Below are 18,694 nucleotides of genomic sequence, written 5' to 3'. Positions count from 1 at the left end.
TCCACAGAGCTGCCTCTGGTGGAAAGAGAGGGCTGGGTCCCAAAAGTGGGGCACCTTTCAGTGAGGGGAGTGTTAGGAATGCAGTCTGGGAGATGTGTTCTCCCACCCTGGACCCGTGTTGACCTGGGTGGGGGCAATGGCCTGACTCCTCTGTCGGCTTGCAGGTCCACATCAGAGCAGTCAGCCAGGACTCCACACTTCAGGCGTACAGATACTTTAAGTTTTAGTCCCCTGACTATAACCCAGAATGGGAAGAGACTGCTTCACTTCCCCCAGCACTCAAGGGGATGCTCTATATACACACTTCTTCCTCATTATCATCCTCCAGTGCCCATGTATACACACTGGCTTCAAGGAAAAGCATCATATAGCGTGAGAGTTAGCAATATTGATTACTGGAAGAATGCCCCAGGGCAGCTGCAGTCCACTGGGGAGTCCTGCCAGCATGTGGAAGGCAGTGTATGTAAACATGGGCATAGGAGGATGATATTGAGGAAGAGGACCCTTGCCTTTAATGGAGTCATTGGGATTTTGAGACTCCACATGTTTCCTTGGCAGAACTGCTGCTCATAAAATGGGGTGATCAAACACAGGCCCCCACATGGAATGATTTTGGGGGTCATTGATAGACACTCATCTCCTCATAGAGTTTTTCTTCCCTCAGACCCTCTCCATGGGTATTTCTACTAGAGCTGGGGGTAGGAATAATGACACCGACCTTTTTTTATGTCAGGTTTCAGAGTAGCAGCCGTGTTAGTCTGTATTCGCAAAAAGAAAAGGAGTACTTGTGGCACCTTAGAGACTAACAAATTTATTAGAGCATAAGCTGCTTTTTCCACCAAATGCATCCGATGAAGTGAGCTGTAGCTCACAAAAGCTTATGCTCTAATAAATTTGTTAGTCTCTAAGGTGCCACAAGTACTCCTTTTCTTTTTTTATGTCTTATCGTATTGCAAACTCGTATCTATTCTGCAGTTGACTAACATCCATAGATCTCTTGGACTACTCCTGCTAGTGTATCTCTCACGTTGTAAATATAGGTTTGGAGTTATTTTTCCCTAGAGGTATTAATGGGCATTTCTTTGGGTTGAATTTCAGTGTACACGAAGGGTTAATTCTTCTAGCTGTTGCATCTATATTAATCTAACATTGTGATTTTCCTGTTGACCTAACAGCAAAGAACATACACATTGACACTCCCCAGTAAAGACCAATTGGAGAAAGAGTAGAACTAGAAAAAACATAGCCAGGCTGTGTACTACAGGCAGACACTGTAGTGGTGTAAAGCTTAAGTGCTGTGCTGGGGTACAGGCCAGGTAAATGTTTTGTGTCTTGTTTTTATGCACAGTGATTCCTTGTCTGAATTTGGGGTACAGGCAGGAGACCTGTCTTTGCTGGTTCATAATAGAAGAAAGTTTTTCAGTCTAGAAATCTTCTGATCACACCATGGGCTGAAAATGAAGAGTTTGGCTGATGGACTATGAGGAGTTTTCTGTAGAGGCAGCTTTAAAGGCTGTTAGTATTGTAATATATTAATAAGTATTTGGCTACTTGTGAGTCTGTGTTTTACTGTAATACTTGTAGAAGACAATGCTAAAGCTGCGTTGGAGGTTCAGTCTCTTTGTTTGTGCACAAGCTTGTTTAAATGGAAACCTTTACTGGAAGGTTTATCTAAACTTTTTAGGGAATTAGTCCACAAAGGAGCCATAAAACATCAAACAGGAGAGCCTAGGCTGAGATATCTGCAGGCTGGTCATTACAGTAACTTGTAAAACCTGGAAATCTACATAGATGGAAACAAAGAAGCTTTTTCCCTTCCTTTTAAGGAACTGAAGGTGTTTGAACACTGTACCTCAGAGAAAGAAAAAGAATTACAGGACTGGTTTATGTAAATGAGGGAGCTGTTTTGTTCATCATACTCGGTTACTGGAGATAAAAGTATCAGAGTAATTATGTGTGAGACGCATTGGAGTCAACATGTAACTTGCATATTATATAGCTACTCTAAGTTAAAGTATATGTCAGTCAGGAAAAAAACACCCAGATCTTATAATTCTCTTTTTTTAATCTGCTAACCCATCTGGTGTAGTGAAGCAATTTGGCCCATATCCCATAGAGACTGGGGGTTAGCGGAGCACTATCTGGCTGAGTTTCAATGCTGATAGGACAGGTAATGTTGGTTAGTTGGGGGAAGCAACTAGAAGCAATTATCTGAGCCCCCTTGATAACGAGAGAAAGACTATATATAGCCTGGAGGTCAAGGCACTCCCCTAGGATAAGAAAGACCCAGCTTCAGATCCCTGCCAATTGACATTTATACAAAAGGAGGGATTGAGAGAGCTCCCACTTTGGCAGCATATGAACCCAGGTCTCCTACATCCCACGTGAGTACCCAAATCACCAAGCTCTTGGCTATTTTGGGATGGGTTGGTTTCAGTATCTTTTTTTAATGTAAAAGGTTGAAAGGTCTTGGGTTTTTTCCCCCCGATGTGGAACAGAATTTTTTTTTTTGAAATCTTGGGATTTTTACCCAGCTCTATTTCGGAGTGGAGTTTAAGGTATTAGTTTTGACCTATAAACTCCTAAATGGTTTGGGAACTCGTTACATGAGAGACCATCACAGCTGCTGCAATCACTAAAGGTCTTTGAACTAAGCACCAAACTCCCTGCTTTCAAAGAGATGGGCCTGGCTGCAGGGGATTTTCTGTATAAAGTCCTCAACTCTGGAATTCAGTATCCCATTTGCTCTGTCACATCCTGATCTTGCTGATCTCCTGAGCAAACTGCAAGGCTCCTCTCTTTGGCTTCTGAGGAAGAAGTGAGCGGAGGAATGGTTTGTTCAGTTGAGTGTAATGGGTCTTATTCTGCAGCATTATTTTGTTGGAAGAATTGAGCTATGGTAAGGCATGTCTTTAAGTTTTTGATTTTAAATTACTGTAAAAGTCCCTAAGGACTATAGGGATAGGTACATTTTAAAATGGAAAGAAATGACAAGTGTGTTCTTCTCTATATTCTTAAGAATCTTGGGGTGGGGAGAGGTTGTTTGTTTGGTTTTTTGTTCCTTTATGTGGAATGATATACTCACCCATGTTTGTTCAGCTAAAGAAAATGTGACAAATTTTCCTAAAAGTACAAAATTGTTCTGTGGAGCAGGTTAAATACTGAACACTCCCTTTTCCACACAATTTAGACTAATTCTGCATAGTAATTTTATGTTTTGGACTGTTTAAACCTTGATTATGAGTGAAATGAGTCCAGGAATCAAAGGATCCGTAGGAATTAGCAGGGGTTCTCAAACTGGGGGCATGAAATTATTACGTGGGGGTCACGAGTACATGCCTCCCAGCTTGCTAGTAAGTCTGCTGTGAAAAGTGATATTAACATTAAATACAAATATCACTTTAAAATTGTTACATATAAAAAAATATATTTTCAATTTATAAGAGGGTTCACACTCCGAGACTTGCTGTGTGAAAGGGGACGAAAAGCACAAAAAGTTTGAAAACCATTGAGTTAGAAATATGAAAGACCCATTATATTGGGGATTCACAAACTTTTTTTTTTTCTGGTGTGGACTGCCATCATCACACAAAGATCATCATGCAGCCTGCCTCCCCTCCCATTCACAACTGCCTCTGCATACCATCCCCTGTGGTCACTACAGGAATTGCTTACATGGCAAAGTAAACCTAGGCAAGCATTTAATGTATATGGTTAGCTGCTAATAATGCAATATAGCCACTGGGAGAAAGGAGAACCAGCATGATGTGACCAGCCAGCCCTGCATGCAGTGGACCACAGACCACAGTTAGAAAACCTCTGTATTCGCTCATATGGTCCACTTCCTTGTGGCATTGTTCCCTTCTTCCATACACTTTCTAGTGCTTTGTCCAATCTAATTTTAAAAGCCCACAGTGACAGGGCTTCCACCACTCCACTCCACAGTTTACAAGATCTTGCTCTCAAAGCTTTCCTGCCATTCAGCCTTGTCATAAATGTATTCCACTTCCAATATTCCAGTCACAGAAGCCCAAAGAACATGGTTGGCTGCACTCATTCACCACAACAGTGGTGAGCTTTGCAGAGCCGCTACAGACCTCTATGCTATGATACGGGGGTGCCGAGTCACCCTGCACAGACTCTTCATTGCCTAGAGCACCCCATGCACTGGAAACAGACCTGATGGCACTTTCTTTAAGAAGAAGAGTTTGCCCAGGTTTGCTCATCCAAAATGTCTTCTCCACTCTATAGTTCAGTGAGCTGTGTGCTGCTGCCACCCGCCACTGCATTTCAGTGATGATCTATGTACAGGCTGTGGCTCCACATCCTCCACTGTTGATGTTACAAGGTGCCCAAGTGGAGGACAGATCTGCATCTCTTGGTAGTTGCTACTCTGCCACATCATCGCTCCTGAGGGTGGAGCTCGTGGCAGAATAGACCAGATGGGGGGAAAAGTAGCAGAGCCACCATGTCTCACAGAAGGTTAATTTCTGCAGGAATACAGAGCCCATGGATCCTGGCCTGTTTACGCGCCTTTGTAGGCTCAGCAGAACAGCATCAGCAAAGCTCTTCTGCATGCTGAAAAGTCACTGGCTGAGTCCCCAGATCCTCACTGCCCACTCGTATCCAATCCACAGTGGGGGAGCAATTGTTCCTCAGGCCATTAGTAAGGCTTTTTTGCATGAATCTGCATTGTTTAATTATAAATATTGTCAACAGGTCACTGTGAAAACAGGAAAAGATGCTGAAGTTTTGGTATTTTTTCCTCGTGTTATGTTTGCTCATCCAGCAGCTTGATGCTAACCCTGGGCTCAAAGTCAGGATCACACAGAAAGGGCTGGACTATGGTAAGTCTGATACTTCCAATAGTTACCTTATTATATTGAGCCCTTAGTGCAAAGTATAAGAACACCCTGAGAATGAGTTGCTCACCACTATAGAGAGAAGGAAGGTTTAAAGATTAAATGTAAGGAGGGAATGGCGTGGTGGGAGGGAAAAGAAGAGTCCATAGATATGGCAGGGCAAATGAAAGAGCAACTCCCAGTTATGGAGGGAAGGGGGCAGCAGTAGAAATTCCCTAAACTTGAACTACATTGTGTAAACTTTCCAATTATATTAGGGAACTGAAGAGGTCTCTATACTCTTGCAGGTAAGAAGATCGGGCTGAAGATCCTGAAGCAAAGAATAAAAGAAGAAAGCTTCCCAGATTGGAGTGGCCGGGAGAAATCTGGAGTTGGCGATGTGGACTACACAATTTCAGGGTAAGCAAACTAGGAAAGGGTATTTTAAAACAATAGCATGAAATAGCTCTTTGCAATATAGTGTCAGCACACTGCATTCTATCTAGGGTACTGTGCTTATGTGTTGTCATGGAGATAACACCATGTCATACATTGATTATAATTTAAAGGGCAATGCACACATTTATGATTTGAGGCTGGAGGCAAATCCTTCAAGACTACCAGTGTCCACCATGCACTTCGGATTACTCTGGGGTACTTGCTACTGATTCAGACTAATACTGGTAGCACGATAATTTACTCACAGCTAGACTTAGGTAAGGGTCCTGTTAGCTGATTGACACCTAAGATATAGGTACTGCAAACCAGTTTGACAGTTACAGGAAAGAAAGAAAAAGGTAAACATTATATTCTACTTATTGGTAGGAATCCTTGCAGGAAATGTCCATATTTTCAGATGAATATGTCACGCTGTACCTGAAGTATGAGTCTAAGAGCCAGCAGGTATGTCACTGACCAGGTTCAAAGATCTCAAATACAGAAGGCAAACTGAGTCTCAAACACTGAACATAAGTGATACAGAAATTATAGATTTGAAGTAATGAAAAGCACAAAATTAAAAATGTACAGGACCAAACTTTCAAAGGGGAGGGTAGAGGGTCTCAAGCAAATCTATGTATGTAACTGTTAGTCTGCCTTTGATTGCTCAGTTTACCTTGAATGCATGCACAAATCACAGCCATGGATGCACAAAGGCTAGACAGACATCCAGCTGGTTGCTCACATAAACATTTACCTAATTTGCATGCACACTTGAGCTAACTGTATGTGAAAACACACTGGCAAATGCAAATGGGACATTACACTTCGAAAATTTGGCCCATACAATCTCCAGAAAAACTACAAGCAGGGCCCAGGTATTGCTAGAGATTAGAAATAGATGGATCTGGGTGAATATTGCAAATGTTATTAGTGAACATTAATTCAAACATTTTAAATGAATACACTTCAACGATGATCTTTGTGTTTGCTTCCCAGGACTAGTCAAGTGAATAAGCTGACTGGCAGGGATGTTCTCCCAACACAGCAATTTGTGAATAGATGTTGCAAGAATCATCACATAAAGTGAATTTGATATTAATAATTTCAAATATTTACACCAGAATCTTGATTCTGAGAGATGAGACACATTCATAGAATCATAGAAACGTAGGGCTGGAAGGAACCTCAAGTGGTCACCCAGTCCAGCCCTCCATAATGAGGCAGGGCCAAGTAAACCTAGACATCCCTGACATGTTTGTTTGACCTGTTATTAAAAACCTTCAGTGACTGGGACATTCATGGCATTCATCTTATTTGGAATAGAAAGAGGGGTAGAGTTCACTGCAGTGCTGGAGCGGGACATTTCTGCCATGGGGTAAGGCTCTGTCTTGCTTCTGAGAATTTCTCTCTCTCTCTCTCTCTCTCTCTCTCTCTCTCTCTCAGAAGCAGAGTTTGGCCCTGAATCAAGTTTAAACTTTGATTCAGATTCTCGTTTACTTTTGAAATGCAAACTAATATCCTTATTTCTGATTTTATAGGGTAAGAATTAACACCATTGAATTCCCAGATGCTTCCGTATCCCTCATACCTGGGATTGGGATTAAACTATCAACTCATCGTGCTTATGTAACCGCCAGCATTAACTGGAGCATCAGGACCTGGTTGTTGTAAGTATAGAACTGTGCATCCCAAGTATTTTCTAGTGGAAGAAAAATTAAAATGGAAAATACAAATTTTAGTTATCTAAGTCCAGGTACTTTTTATCAGTTAACATCATGAATTTGTTAGCATACACCATTCAGTCTAACAGAGCTGTCCATTGTAAGACATTCCTTTCCAAGTAACACTGTGATGTTAATAGAGATCCCACCGCTAATGATGCGTCAGTGGCAAGTAAAAGATCAAAAATCTATTAGTGTGCTGGCATTGTGCACCCTGCTAGCTAACTCAGTGTTTAGGAAGTTTATTGTACAGTGTGTCACACTGTATAATAATCAGGGCACTGTAATTAAAGTGAGTTACAGTAAGTGAACTTCTGTGCTACACCTCCAAGGGTACAACTACACTGGAGCTGGAGGTGTAATTTCCAGTTTGAGTAGACATATCCGCACTAACCCTGATCAAACCAGTGTGCTAAAAATAGCTGTGTAGCGGTAGCTGCTCGGAAGGTGGGATGGGATAGCAACCCTGAATACAATCCCCTCTGAGACCCTAGGTATGTACTGAGGATGGCTAGCCTGTCCTGCCGCACATGCAGCTGCGACTACATGGCTATTTTAGCGTACGTCTACTCAAATTACACCTCCAGCTCCAGTATAGACATGCCCCAAGAGGCACAGCATGGAATTCACAGCCTAGGGGAAGTGCAGACTATGGTAGCTTTAAGCTATCTTTACACCCTCCCACTCCTGGGCTTCTCTGGAGAGGCCCCCAGAACTGTCTACGTTATTGTTGACTAAGTAACACAGTGGGCGAACACTTTTCACAGAGAGGTCAGCTATAGAGTGATCGATCAGTCCTTGTCCTCAAAGGAAATCTGCACAACACTTTCAAAAGATAAGCCTGGGAGCTTAAATTGATAACTTTTCTAGACACTGAAAATCATGGTCTGAACAGAGACACTGGATTTATGGCTTATTATGATCTGTAACCCACTGATCAACCTCCCTTCCCCCCAGCTTTGTTTCCTCGCTGTAACTGGAGGGGTGTTAATGGGCCTTCCCCTTGAATAAAGAAAAAGAGTAGTTGTGGCACCTTAGAGACTAACAAATTTATTTGAGCATAAGCTTTCGTGAGCTACAGCTCACTTCATCAGATGCATTCAGTGGAAAATACAGTGGGGAGATTTATATACATAGAGAATATGAAACAATGGGTATTGCCATACACATTGTAATGAGAGTGATCACTTAAGGTGAGCTTTGAAATGTGTTATGTACTTATGCTAAATAATCTGTTCCATGTTGTATTTAGCTGTGACATGCTGAGTAAGTTTCTCAGATCTGAAGAAGAGCTCTGTGTAAGCTCGAAAGCTTGTCTGTCTCATCAACAGAAGTTGATCCAATAAAAAAATATTACCTCACCCATATAGTAATTTACACAGTGTAACTTAGACAGACAAAGTTGTAGCAACCTCCGAGGTCGGTTGCCATAACTTACATTATATTTTCAGATGAATATATCACAGTGCTGACTGGAATCTCCAAAATGCTGCATGCAGCAGTCCTGTCCTCAACAAACCCATCCCAACCAAAGCATGCCTCCTACACCATGGCTTGCAAGGTGGTGATTAAAAGGACATGGCTGTCTTCCACAGCTTAATGGGGCTTTTAGGGCCTCTTTACTGCTCTGGCCCTTTTACCCAGCAAAAAGGAGCTGGAGCTGAGGTGAGGATCTCACTTACTGTATTTACGTTTACTGTAACTGGAAGGTTAGCTACCTAATTTACATAGTATTACACCTTTGGTTTTCTTCTTAAAACACACACACACACTCTCTCTCTCTCTCTCTCTCTCTCTCTCTCTCTCTCTCTCCAAAATCCAGGTATATGAAAGACATGGAACCAGATTGTAACTTTACAGTCCAGCCCCACTAAGTAGCCGCACATCACAGGAACAGACTATAAACTAGTTTGTGACACTTGAGAGTCACAATTCGGTGTTTTCCCCTTGTTCCATGAGGGAGGGAATCGCATCAGCCTTTTTTGATGGCTTAGTTAATTTCCCTCTGGGCTCTGTGGATGGAACTAAGGCTTAATCTTTGCAGGGGGGCAGGTAGCAGCTTGCTAGAGGTTCTCATCCTGGCATGGGCTCCAGAGATTTGGGTAGCCCATATAGGAAAGTAAAGCGACTCCTATACTCCCGTCACTTACTATCTTGCACAGGCAAAAAGGAGTGCTTATGACTGAGCCGATGGTATTCACACTGTTATCCTCCGTCATGTAGTGAACTTTCTAGTTCCATGCATTAGCGGCAATTAAAATCATCAAAAAGTGTAACTACTCTGCAATTGCTCTGTCATTGCAGTCTAGCTGCACTGTAAAACGGTGCCTTGTTAGAAAATGTTATAGGGCATGTTACATGCACAGTATGTCCACAGTCTCCAAAGGGTTAGTTATGGAATCACCACAATTAAACAGGGAAAACACTTGTTAGGTCACATCGAATCCCTTCCTCCAGCCAATGAGGAATTGTTCCCTGCAGTGTATTCATCAATTTGAAATGACTCAAGTAACAGGGCATCCACTGCTCCCATTGTGAGAATATTCCACGGCCTAGTAGACCTCAGAGTTAAGATATTTTTCCTAATATTCTGCCTAAATTTTCCTTTGCTAAATTTCATCCCTTTATTCCTATTCATACCACTGTGGGCCACCATCTACAATTCTTCTCCCTCCATGCTATTTACATTCTTGAAATATTTAGATTGTAAGGGCAAGGATTGTCATTTCATTTTTACTTGTCTATAAAGTGCCGTGCATACATATTGCATTGTATAAATAATAACAAATACTTAATATAGACATTTAGCATATCCTTCTTGGTCATCATTTTTCTGATCTATATATTTTCAGACCCTGTACTCATTCCTCCTAAGCCAGTCCTTCCAGTCCATTTTTGTTGCTCAACTTTCAATTCCCTAGTGTGTAGGATGACAACACTTTGGGCCTCAGACTAAGGAAAATTTACTGCATTCTATGAGGAAGTCATAATCACATTCACTCTCAAACCTAAGTAGCTCTTTCTATTGTAGTTCCATGGCTCTTTTGTGACAGTATTATTACAGCTCACAAAGATCATGGGAGAGTCACCATTTGGCATGGATCAGACAGACAGTTTCTGTGAAATTATGACATTAGGCAACCTTGACAAATCCAACATCATTCCAGCATTCACACTTTTGAGATTAGTGTGTGGAACCTGATTCTTTACAGGAATTACTTCTACAATCTACTTTAATCAATAGAGATGGGCAAAACAATGTCATTTCCTCCTCAGTGAAAGAAACAGTCACTTTGTTCCATTAGATTCTTGGATGTTCCCTGTAAGTAGATTTTTCAACTGAGTTTGTTTTTGTCTGTGCAGCAAAGACAGTGGAAGAGCTACAGTGTCCATTTCAGGAGTATTTATTACAGCAGTCTTTACCATGTCACAAGATAGCACAGGTCACCCATCAATGTCATTGGATAGCTGCCAGATGAGTATTAGGGGTGTGGAAGTCAAGCTGAATGGAACAATCAGGTATGTGCAAGAGATTTTGTACACTCTAGTGAAAAGTAACAAAGTCAATGGTGCAAGGCCCACTTGTCAAAATTAGTCACCCAGATACATCTTTAGGAGTCTCTCTGATAGTGTGGACACCAAAATCCAGGTCCCCAAGTTTGAAAATTAATCTTCTAAGGCCAGATTTTCAGAACATGATCTCATTTTGCAAGTACACAACATATGCCATTTGTGTACGCAAAGAAGATAGAATTTAAATACACAAACTATAATTTCCACAAACAAATTGAGTGTAAATGAATTTAGTTCCTGTGAAGTTTATCACTAGTGTCTGTTGGTGATAACACAGCAAAAATTGTAGGCATAGGTTTCTTATACATGCAGAATTGCCCATGTACAATTGGAGGCCAACTTGAAAATGTAGCCCAAATTTTGAATGAAGTTCACCCCGAGAATTAAAATAAATGTGTCATTCAGAAGGGAACGTACATTGGTGGTACAGCTTCAGCCATTTGGTTTGTGCTGGAGCCCTTTTTAGACAGTGAGAGAGAAAGCATGGATGAGTGAGCTGTTCCACATGCTATTTCAACACTAACATTCATTGCTTTCTAGATAATATTCTAATCCTCAACCTCTCTAGGTGAGAAGGAGAAGGTGTGTCCTATATCTGAGGCCAGAGGTGTTATGGGGGCAGGGGGATTGTGGGGGCTATAGCCATCCCAAAATTTGCCTTAGCCTCCCCCGCCATACCCACCCCTCCCAGCACAAAGGTCAAACATTACCCAGATACTTCTCCATTGCTGATGATGGTCCCACTGCCTTCAAAGCTGGGCTCTTGGCCAGCAGCCACCACGCTCTGCCTACCCATCTCTGAAGGCAGCACCTGCTGCCAGCAGCAGTGCAGAAGTAAGCCCAGGCTGGAGACCAATGTGCCTGAGAGCAGCGCCGATCCATGTCCCTTCCCACCAGGGCGTGCCACCCAGGGCAGGTGGAGGGTCCGGGGCTCCCTGCAGTAGTCCAGATTGACCAGCTCCAGCCCAGGCTCCTGGGCTCTGCCCCATATGGTCACTGCTCCCTGATGGCTCCATCAGCCCAGAACAGGTCCCCCTGCCAGGCAGCTCTTACCAGCTGTGAGCAGTCAAAGAGCAGTGTGGAGCTGAGGAACAGCCCGGGCTCCAAGGAGCAACAGCAGCAGGAAGAGGAGACAGGTGTGCCATAGCTGCACACACTATAGCCCCAGCCAGAGCAATAGCTGCCCCAAACAGCCAAGCTTCAGCTTCCGGCCTTTGACCTGGCAAGAAGCCATGGCTTAGGGGAGGAAGCAGGGCTGGCACTTAACTGAAGAGCGGGGGGAGGGCTGGTGCTGCCCCATCTGAGGCAGATGAGCAGGCCTTCATGCAGCTGCCCAGTCTAATTACTCCTAATCTTGATGGTGCTTTTCATTTCCATAGATTTTAGTGTGCATAGCACTGAAATGATCTCTATTCAAAAGGTGGCCTTTTGGCAGTTTTCAGATTACAGATAGGTCCAATATACACTGGGCTTTTATCCTCGTACAGATTATGTTGTGATACTGGGGCCTACAAATAAATTAATACAACACTTATTAGATTAGTTGTCTGCTAGGATATTAGATTTCACACAGGTCCAGTTTACACACATAAGTATATTAGGATGTATGATACACAGAAACTATAGTGTTCAACTAACTGAAGCAATGGCTTTTCTCTTCTTTTTCTTTTCTCCAGCTGGCTCTATAAATTCTTTACTAAATACCTGGAGAAGCCCATTCACAGGAGCTTGGATACACATGTAAGTCTTTATAAATTGTTTAAAGGAAGAAACTTAAGGAATACATAAAACTGCATCATCTCAGAGGGAACAGTCTTGAACTTGATTAAGGAATAATCTGATAACTAGAAAAAATACAACCTGATTCTGCACTGACCAGCAGGTTCATCAGCATCAGTTTGCAGGCACCAACTTCCAAATAAGCTCTTCAATTCCTGGCCATGGCAATAATCATAAACACCATAGGGTCAGATTCTCCCTCTGGCTGACTTGCACAAAGGGGCTGTAGCAGGGCCAGTAATTTAGCTCATGGAGCTATGATGATCAGTTATTTTTTACACTCATGCTCCTCACACTAAACACATCTATGGCTATGTACTTCATGGTTGTCAGTTAAACTGCATACATACATCATAAGGGATAAAACAGGAATTTGTGGACCTGCCACTAGAGAGTGAGATAATCACAGTTTCTTGAGCAGATCTGACTTTCATCCACTAGAGAGGAAAGGATACAATATGTACTAGCCAGTACGTAATCTCTTTGTATTTTTATACAGTCATGTCCAAACATCAGACAAGGGATCCAGCAGATTGATGCACAGCTCAGAACACTTCAGGGTGAGTCTCTGACGTTGCCTTTTCTTTACAATTCTCATCTTACGCTGTTCAGATTTTGTTGTTTTCTTGTCAGCTACTGTCACAGATCTCAGTTGAGCTCCCACTGCTGGGTACCCATCAGACAGCTGTGATGGGTCACTGGTTGGTTTAAACTTCCCTGGGTCTCAGCAATCTGCAGCACTGTTTTCTCCCTGGGCTTCTCTGGCACATTTCTTGGGCACTGACTCTCAGCCTGCTACTGGCAATGGAGCCTTTTAGACACCCAGAACCAGCACTGATGCTCCAAGATACCTCAATAGTTTAAACACACCCTCTCCCAGAACTCCATCAAAAGGTGTGAGCCTGCTGGGTTATAGTTTATCCTTTCAGGAGACACATGGCAGTTGTGATGCATAGAACACACACAGAAACACCCTACACATTGCTCTTTTATGTAACAGATAAAGCCCAAGAGAGTACAGATCATTTATAAAGCAACAAATATCCTAAATGCTTTCCACTTGCTAGCTCTCCCTTCCCGCTCTCCCTTCCCTTGGGAACCCTTGAAGGCCCATCTGTGTTCAGGAAGGTGGGTTTCCACTTTTCTCATCAGCCTGCTACATGCAGCTCCTCTCAGCTTGAGCTCAGGAAAAATGGCCAGGGAGAACTCTGAATAGATTAGCTACTGTATTTTATAACCTTCCAGTCCCTTTGTTAGGGGTCTCCTGGATCAGCATCCCCAGCCAATCAGAGACCCCTGGCAGGTGACTGCATTGCCAAGTGACTTCTCTCCCAATAAACCAGTTCTCCTGTTTGGGCATCAGTCTATTGTTTAAAGCTATTCTATTTCAATGAGCATACTCCAGATATGATTTTCTATCAGTCTTGTACCACTATGATGGAATTTCAATCCAATATGGAGCTAAACACACCATAGAGAAGGTCAAAGGGATTGTACACTGAAATCAATGGGAGTTAGGCATCTTACCTGTTGCTTAGGTGCCTTAGGGTATGTCTACAGTACGAAATTATTTCGAAATTATTCTGTTCGAATTTTCGGAAGCTATTTTATACATTCTGTCTTCTGCATCCACACTAAATCACATGAATTCAGCAGATTGCGTCCACAGTTCCAAGGCTAGCATTGAATGTCGGAGTGGTGCACTGTGGGTAACTATCCCACAGTTCCCGCAGTCCCCACCGCCCATTGGAATTCTGGGTTAAGCTCCCAGTGCATGATGGGGCAAAAACATTCTTGCGGGTGTTTCTGGTTGTGCGTTGTCAGAAAGCTACGGCAGACAATCATTTTGCACCTTTTTGGCGTGCAGACACCATACTGCTTTCAGCAGACGGTGCACCGCTGCTCTCCTGCTACTGTGAATCCACCTCTCCAACTCAACTGTGCTCTGCCATCGTGAACCGAGCAGCACAGCTTCCGCCGCCAACTCTGCTCTTCCACTATAGCCACACTTCCGAGCTTCTCCATGTTATCTGTCCTGGGCTCCCACCTGCGTGAAGGCCACAGAAGACAACCATTTTCAGCCGTTGTTTGGCTACCGTGAACCAAAAAGCACAGCTTTCGCTGCCACTCTGCTCTCCTACATTTTGCGCCCTTTTTCCAGGATTACCCGTGCAGGCACCATAGTCATGGAGCCCGATCAGATCTCTGCTGCAGTTTTGACCATTGTAAATACCTCGCGCATTATCCAGCAGTATGTGCAGTACCTGCAAAGCCGGCCGAGGAAGCGACAACAGTGCGATTACTATACTGATGAAGACATGGACACAGACTGTTCCTAGAAGCACAGCATGTGGCGATTGGGAGATCATGGTGGCGTTGGGCCAGGTTCATGCTGTGGAATGCCGATTCTGGGCCTGGAAAACAAGCACAGACGGGTGGGACCGCATAGTGTTGCAGGTATGGGATGATTCCCAGTGGCTGAGAAACTTCCATATGTGTAGGGCCACTTTCATGGAACTTTGTGACTTGCTGTCCCCTGCCCTGAAGAGCAAAGACACCAAAATGAGAGCAGCCCTCACAGTTGAGAAGCGAGTGGCCATAGCCCTGTGGAAGCTTGCAATGCCCGACAGCTACCGGTCAGTCAGGAATCAGTTTGGAATGGGCAAATCTACTATGGGGGCTGCTGTGCTGCAAGTAGCCAATGCAATCATTGACCAGCTGCTATCAAGGGTAGTGACTTTGGGAAATGTGCAGACCATTGTGGATGGCTTTAATGCGCTGGGGTTCGCTAACTGTGGCGGGGCGATAGACGGAACGCATATCCCTATCTTGGCCCCGGAACACTGGGGTGGCCAGTACATAAACCGCAAGGGATACTTGTCCATGGTGCTGCAAGCACTGGTGTATCACAAGGGACATTTCACCGACATCAATGTGGGATGGCCGGGAAAGGTGCATGACACTCGCATCTTCAGGAACTCTGGTCTGTTTGAACAGCTGCAGGAAGGGACTTACTTCCCAGACCAGAAAGTTACTGTTGGGGATGTTGAAATGCCTATAGTTATCCTCGGGGACCCAGCCTACCACTTAATGCCATGGCTCATGAAGCCGTACACAGGCACCCTGGACAGTAGTAAGGAGCAGTTCAACTATAGGCTGAGCAAGTGCCGAATGGTGGTAGAATGTGCCTTTGGATGTTTGAAAGCGTGCTGGCGCAGTTTACTGACTCGATTAGATCTCAGCACAACCAATATTCCAATTGTAATTGCTGCTTGTTTTGTGCTCCACAATATCTGTGAGAGTAAGGGGGAGACGTTTATGATGGGGTGGGAGGTTGAGGCAACTCACCTGGCAGCCAGTTTCGCACAGCCAAACAACAGGGCGATTAGAAGAGCACAGCAGGGCATGCTGCACATCAGAGAAGCTTTGAAAGCCAGTTTCATGACTGGCCAGGGTACGGTGTGAGAGTTGTGTTTGTTTCTCTTAAAATTACTCGCCCCCTAAATATATATATTAAAGGAAATAAAGTCACAATTGTTTAAAAACCGTTCTTTATTATCTGTTGCACAAAACATTGAGAGAAATCAGAAGCTAGATGGGGGGGGAGGGTTGGGTTTAGGGGGGTGGAGGAGGAGGGAAAGGACAAGTCCAGAAACCAAATCAAAATTTAGGATATGCCAGCTTTCTGCTGCTTGTGCAATCCTCTGGGGTTGATTATGTGGGTCCTTGTAGCCCCCCTCTCCCCCCCCGGTGTTCTTGGGCGTCGGGGTGAGGAGGCTATGGAACTTGGGGAGGACGGAGGGCGGTTATTCAGGGGCTGCAGCGGCAGTCTGTGGTCTTGCTGCCTTTCCCGCATTAGATCCACAATACAGCGAAGCATGTCAGTTTGCTCCCCTATGAGCTTGACCATAGCATCCTGCCTGCTCTCATTGCGTACGTCCCTCCTCTCTTCGTATTCATGTAACGCTTTACGTGACTCCGCAGTTGTTTGCCTCCACGCATTCAACTGGGCCCTATCAGTGTGGGAGGACTGCATGAGCTCGGCAAACATGTCATCCCTAGTTCGTTTTTTCCGCTTTCTAATCTGGACCAGCCTCTGGGACAGAGTAGATAGGGGCTGCATTGAAACATTTGCACCTGCTGCAGGAGGAGAAAAAAGGAGGGTAGTATTTTAAAAGATACATTTTAGAGAACAAAGGGGACGCTGTTTCTCAGTGAAACAGGCAATTCATAGTACACAGCACATATTCTTTCTGTACAAGGTCTCATTTTGCCTTCTGTACTGAAGTGTCTGCCACTTTGGTGTGAGTAAGCCATCACATGCGGCTAGGCAACAGAATTCAGCTTGCAGGCAGCGGCCAGGCAACAGAGTTCAGCTTGCAGGCAGCCTGCAGGCAATCTGGGATGACCGCTTCATACAACACCCTCGCTCCCCCCTCCGCCCCCACACACACACACCTCGGGACTCTGATGAGGCTCTGAGCAGGGATGAGCCCTTTAAACTAAACGCGAACAGCCCAGCACGGCTGGGTTTCTCCCCACTCCCCCACCGCGTGGCTCCGATCAAGCTCTCACTCACCAGAAGTGCCTTCTCCAGGGTCGTGGTCCGGGAGCATGCTTTGGGAGTAGGGGAAGGCTATTGGCTCCAGCGTTAAGAATAGTTCCTGGCTAGGGGAGAAAACAGATTCCCCACTTGCTGCCTGTGCACTGTCCTCCTCCTCCTCTTCCTCCTCTTCGTCCTCCAAAAACTCATCCTCCTCGCTCTGTGCTACCCCCCCCCCCCGCAGGTGTCTACGGACAGTGGTGGGGTAGTGGTGTCATCACCCCCCATAATTGCCTGCAGCTCACAGTAGAAGCGGCATGTATGGGGCTCTGACCCAGAGCAGCCGTTCGCCTCCCTTACTTTTTGGTACGCTTGCCTGAGCTCCTTGATTTTTGTATGTCACTGTTCTGTGTCCCTGGAGTAGCTTCTTTCCATCATGGCCCTGGAGACTTTAGCATATGTATTTGCGTTCCTTTTTTTGGAACATAGTTCTGCCATAACAGATTCGTCTCCCCAACATGCAGTGAGATCCAGTACCTCCCGTTCGGACCATGCTGAAGCTCGTCTGAGAATCCGGGACTGCGTGGTCTCTTGAGATGGTGGACTCTGCATGGTCGCCTGTGATGGTTTACTGTGCTGATGGTCTCCTGTGCTGATGGTGACCAAACAGGAAATTCAAAAGTTCCCGGGGTTTTTACTGCCTACCTGGCTCGTGCATTGGAGTTCAGAGTGTTATCCAAAGCGGTCACAGGGAGCATTCTGGGATAGCTCCCGGAGGCCAATATCGTTGAATTGCGTCCACAGTACCTGTAACCCGGAACTGCAATCTCAATTTTAGCACTACTCCACTTGCCAAGGTGGAGTATAGAAATCAGAGAAAAGAGCCCTTTAAATCGAAAAAACTGGTTTGGTCGTGTGGACAGAACCAGTTTTATTTCAAGGTAATTCGGCTAATTCCAAAATAACAGCGTACTGTAGACCAGACCTTAGAAAATCCCATTAGTCCCTATCTGCTTCTTTAGATGCCTATGTATCTTTGAAAATTTGGCCTTCATCTATAATGGCCTAAACCTGCAAGGTGCTGATTGCTTCCTGGGAGGTGCTGTATGTCATCAATTATCCCTGAAGACTGGGAGAGTTGAGGGCATTCTGTATCTTGAAGGAGATACCCAGCACTTTGCAGGGTTGAGCCCAAAAGGCGTAGTACTTGCCCGTTCCTTGCCACAATATTTTAAGGGTCCATTCTTCCCTCTCTGTAAGCACAGAACTTCAATTGAAATCAATTGCAAGTTACAGACCCATAGGATGCGCTCAGAAGTGATCTACAATGTCAAGAAATCATAGAATACCAGGGTTGGAAGGGACCTCAGGAGGTCATCTAATCATTGTTGGTCAGTGAGGTTTCAAAAGAGAACACCTTGAGTTCTTAACCACAAACATTTGTTTTGATTTTTTCCTCCCTTCTTGTTTTGAGCATTTTCTCGTCCAAGAACTGCATTCACTCTTAATTAAACATTACCGGCTGTGTTATACTTAATAGCTGTTTTGTTTTTTCTACCATCTTTACAGTCCCAACCCAGATCGATGCCTTTGCCCAAATAGACTACTCCCTAGCTAACTCTCCAGGAGTCTTCCAATCCTACATTGATTTGGACTTAAAGGTAATTGACTTTAATGCTAGTTGTCTAGAACTGTGCTCTTTTGATAGACTTCTTATCCTTTGTTAGATTGGCATGGTTATTATTTATTATTAATTATTATTATTATTGTTTATATGTATTACCATAGCACTTAGG

The 18,694-nt window shown here is 44.2% G+C and overlaps 1 protein-coding gene across 2 annotated transcripts in view; it reads left to right on the top strand.

Moving 5' to 3' along the window:
• The window catches only part of BPIFC (BPI fold containing family C), a 51,688-nt gene that overhangs the window by 17,745 nt on the left and 15,249 nt on the right, over positions 1-18,694 (top strand). Inside the window, exons 1-8 of one of the 2 annotated variants that reach the window (XM_043519885.1) lie at positions 1,225-1,316; positions 4,720-4,847; positions 5,150-5,261; positions 6,821-6,949; positions 10,367-10,522; positions 12,253-12,316; positions 12,855-12,915; positions 18,468-18,559. In XM_043519885.1, coding sequence (XP_043375820.1) covers positions 4,742-4,847; positions 5,150-5,261; positions 6,821-6,949; positions 10,367-10,522; positions 12,253-12,316; positions 12,855-12,915; positions 18,468-18,559 — 720 coding nt within the window. In that variant the 5' untranslated portion in view covers positions 1,225-1,316; positions 4,720-4,741. Of the gene's footprint in view, positions 1-1,224; positions 1,317-4,719; positions 4,848-5,149; positions 5,262-6,820; positions 6,950-10,366; positions 10,523-12,252; positions 12,317-12,854; positions 12,916-18,467; positions 18,560-18,694 lie in introns of those variants that run through there. The other variant, XM_043519880.1, reaches the window with a different exon arrangement.

The sequence above is a fragment of the Dermochelys coriacea genome, chromosome 1, assembly GCF_009764565.3.
Source record: "Dermochelys coriacea isolate rDerCor1 chromosome 1, rDerCor1.pri.v4, whole genome shotgun sequence".
NCBI classification, from domain to species: domain Eukaryota; kingdom Metazoa; phylum Chordata; order Testudines; family Dermochelyidae; genus Dermochelys; species Dermochelys coriacea.
This window is presented reverse-complemented; position numbering and strand designations above follow the sequence as displayed.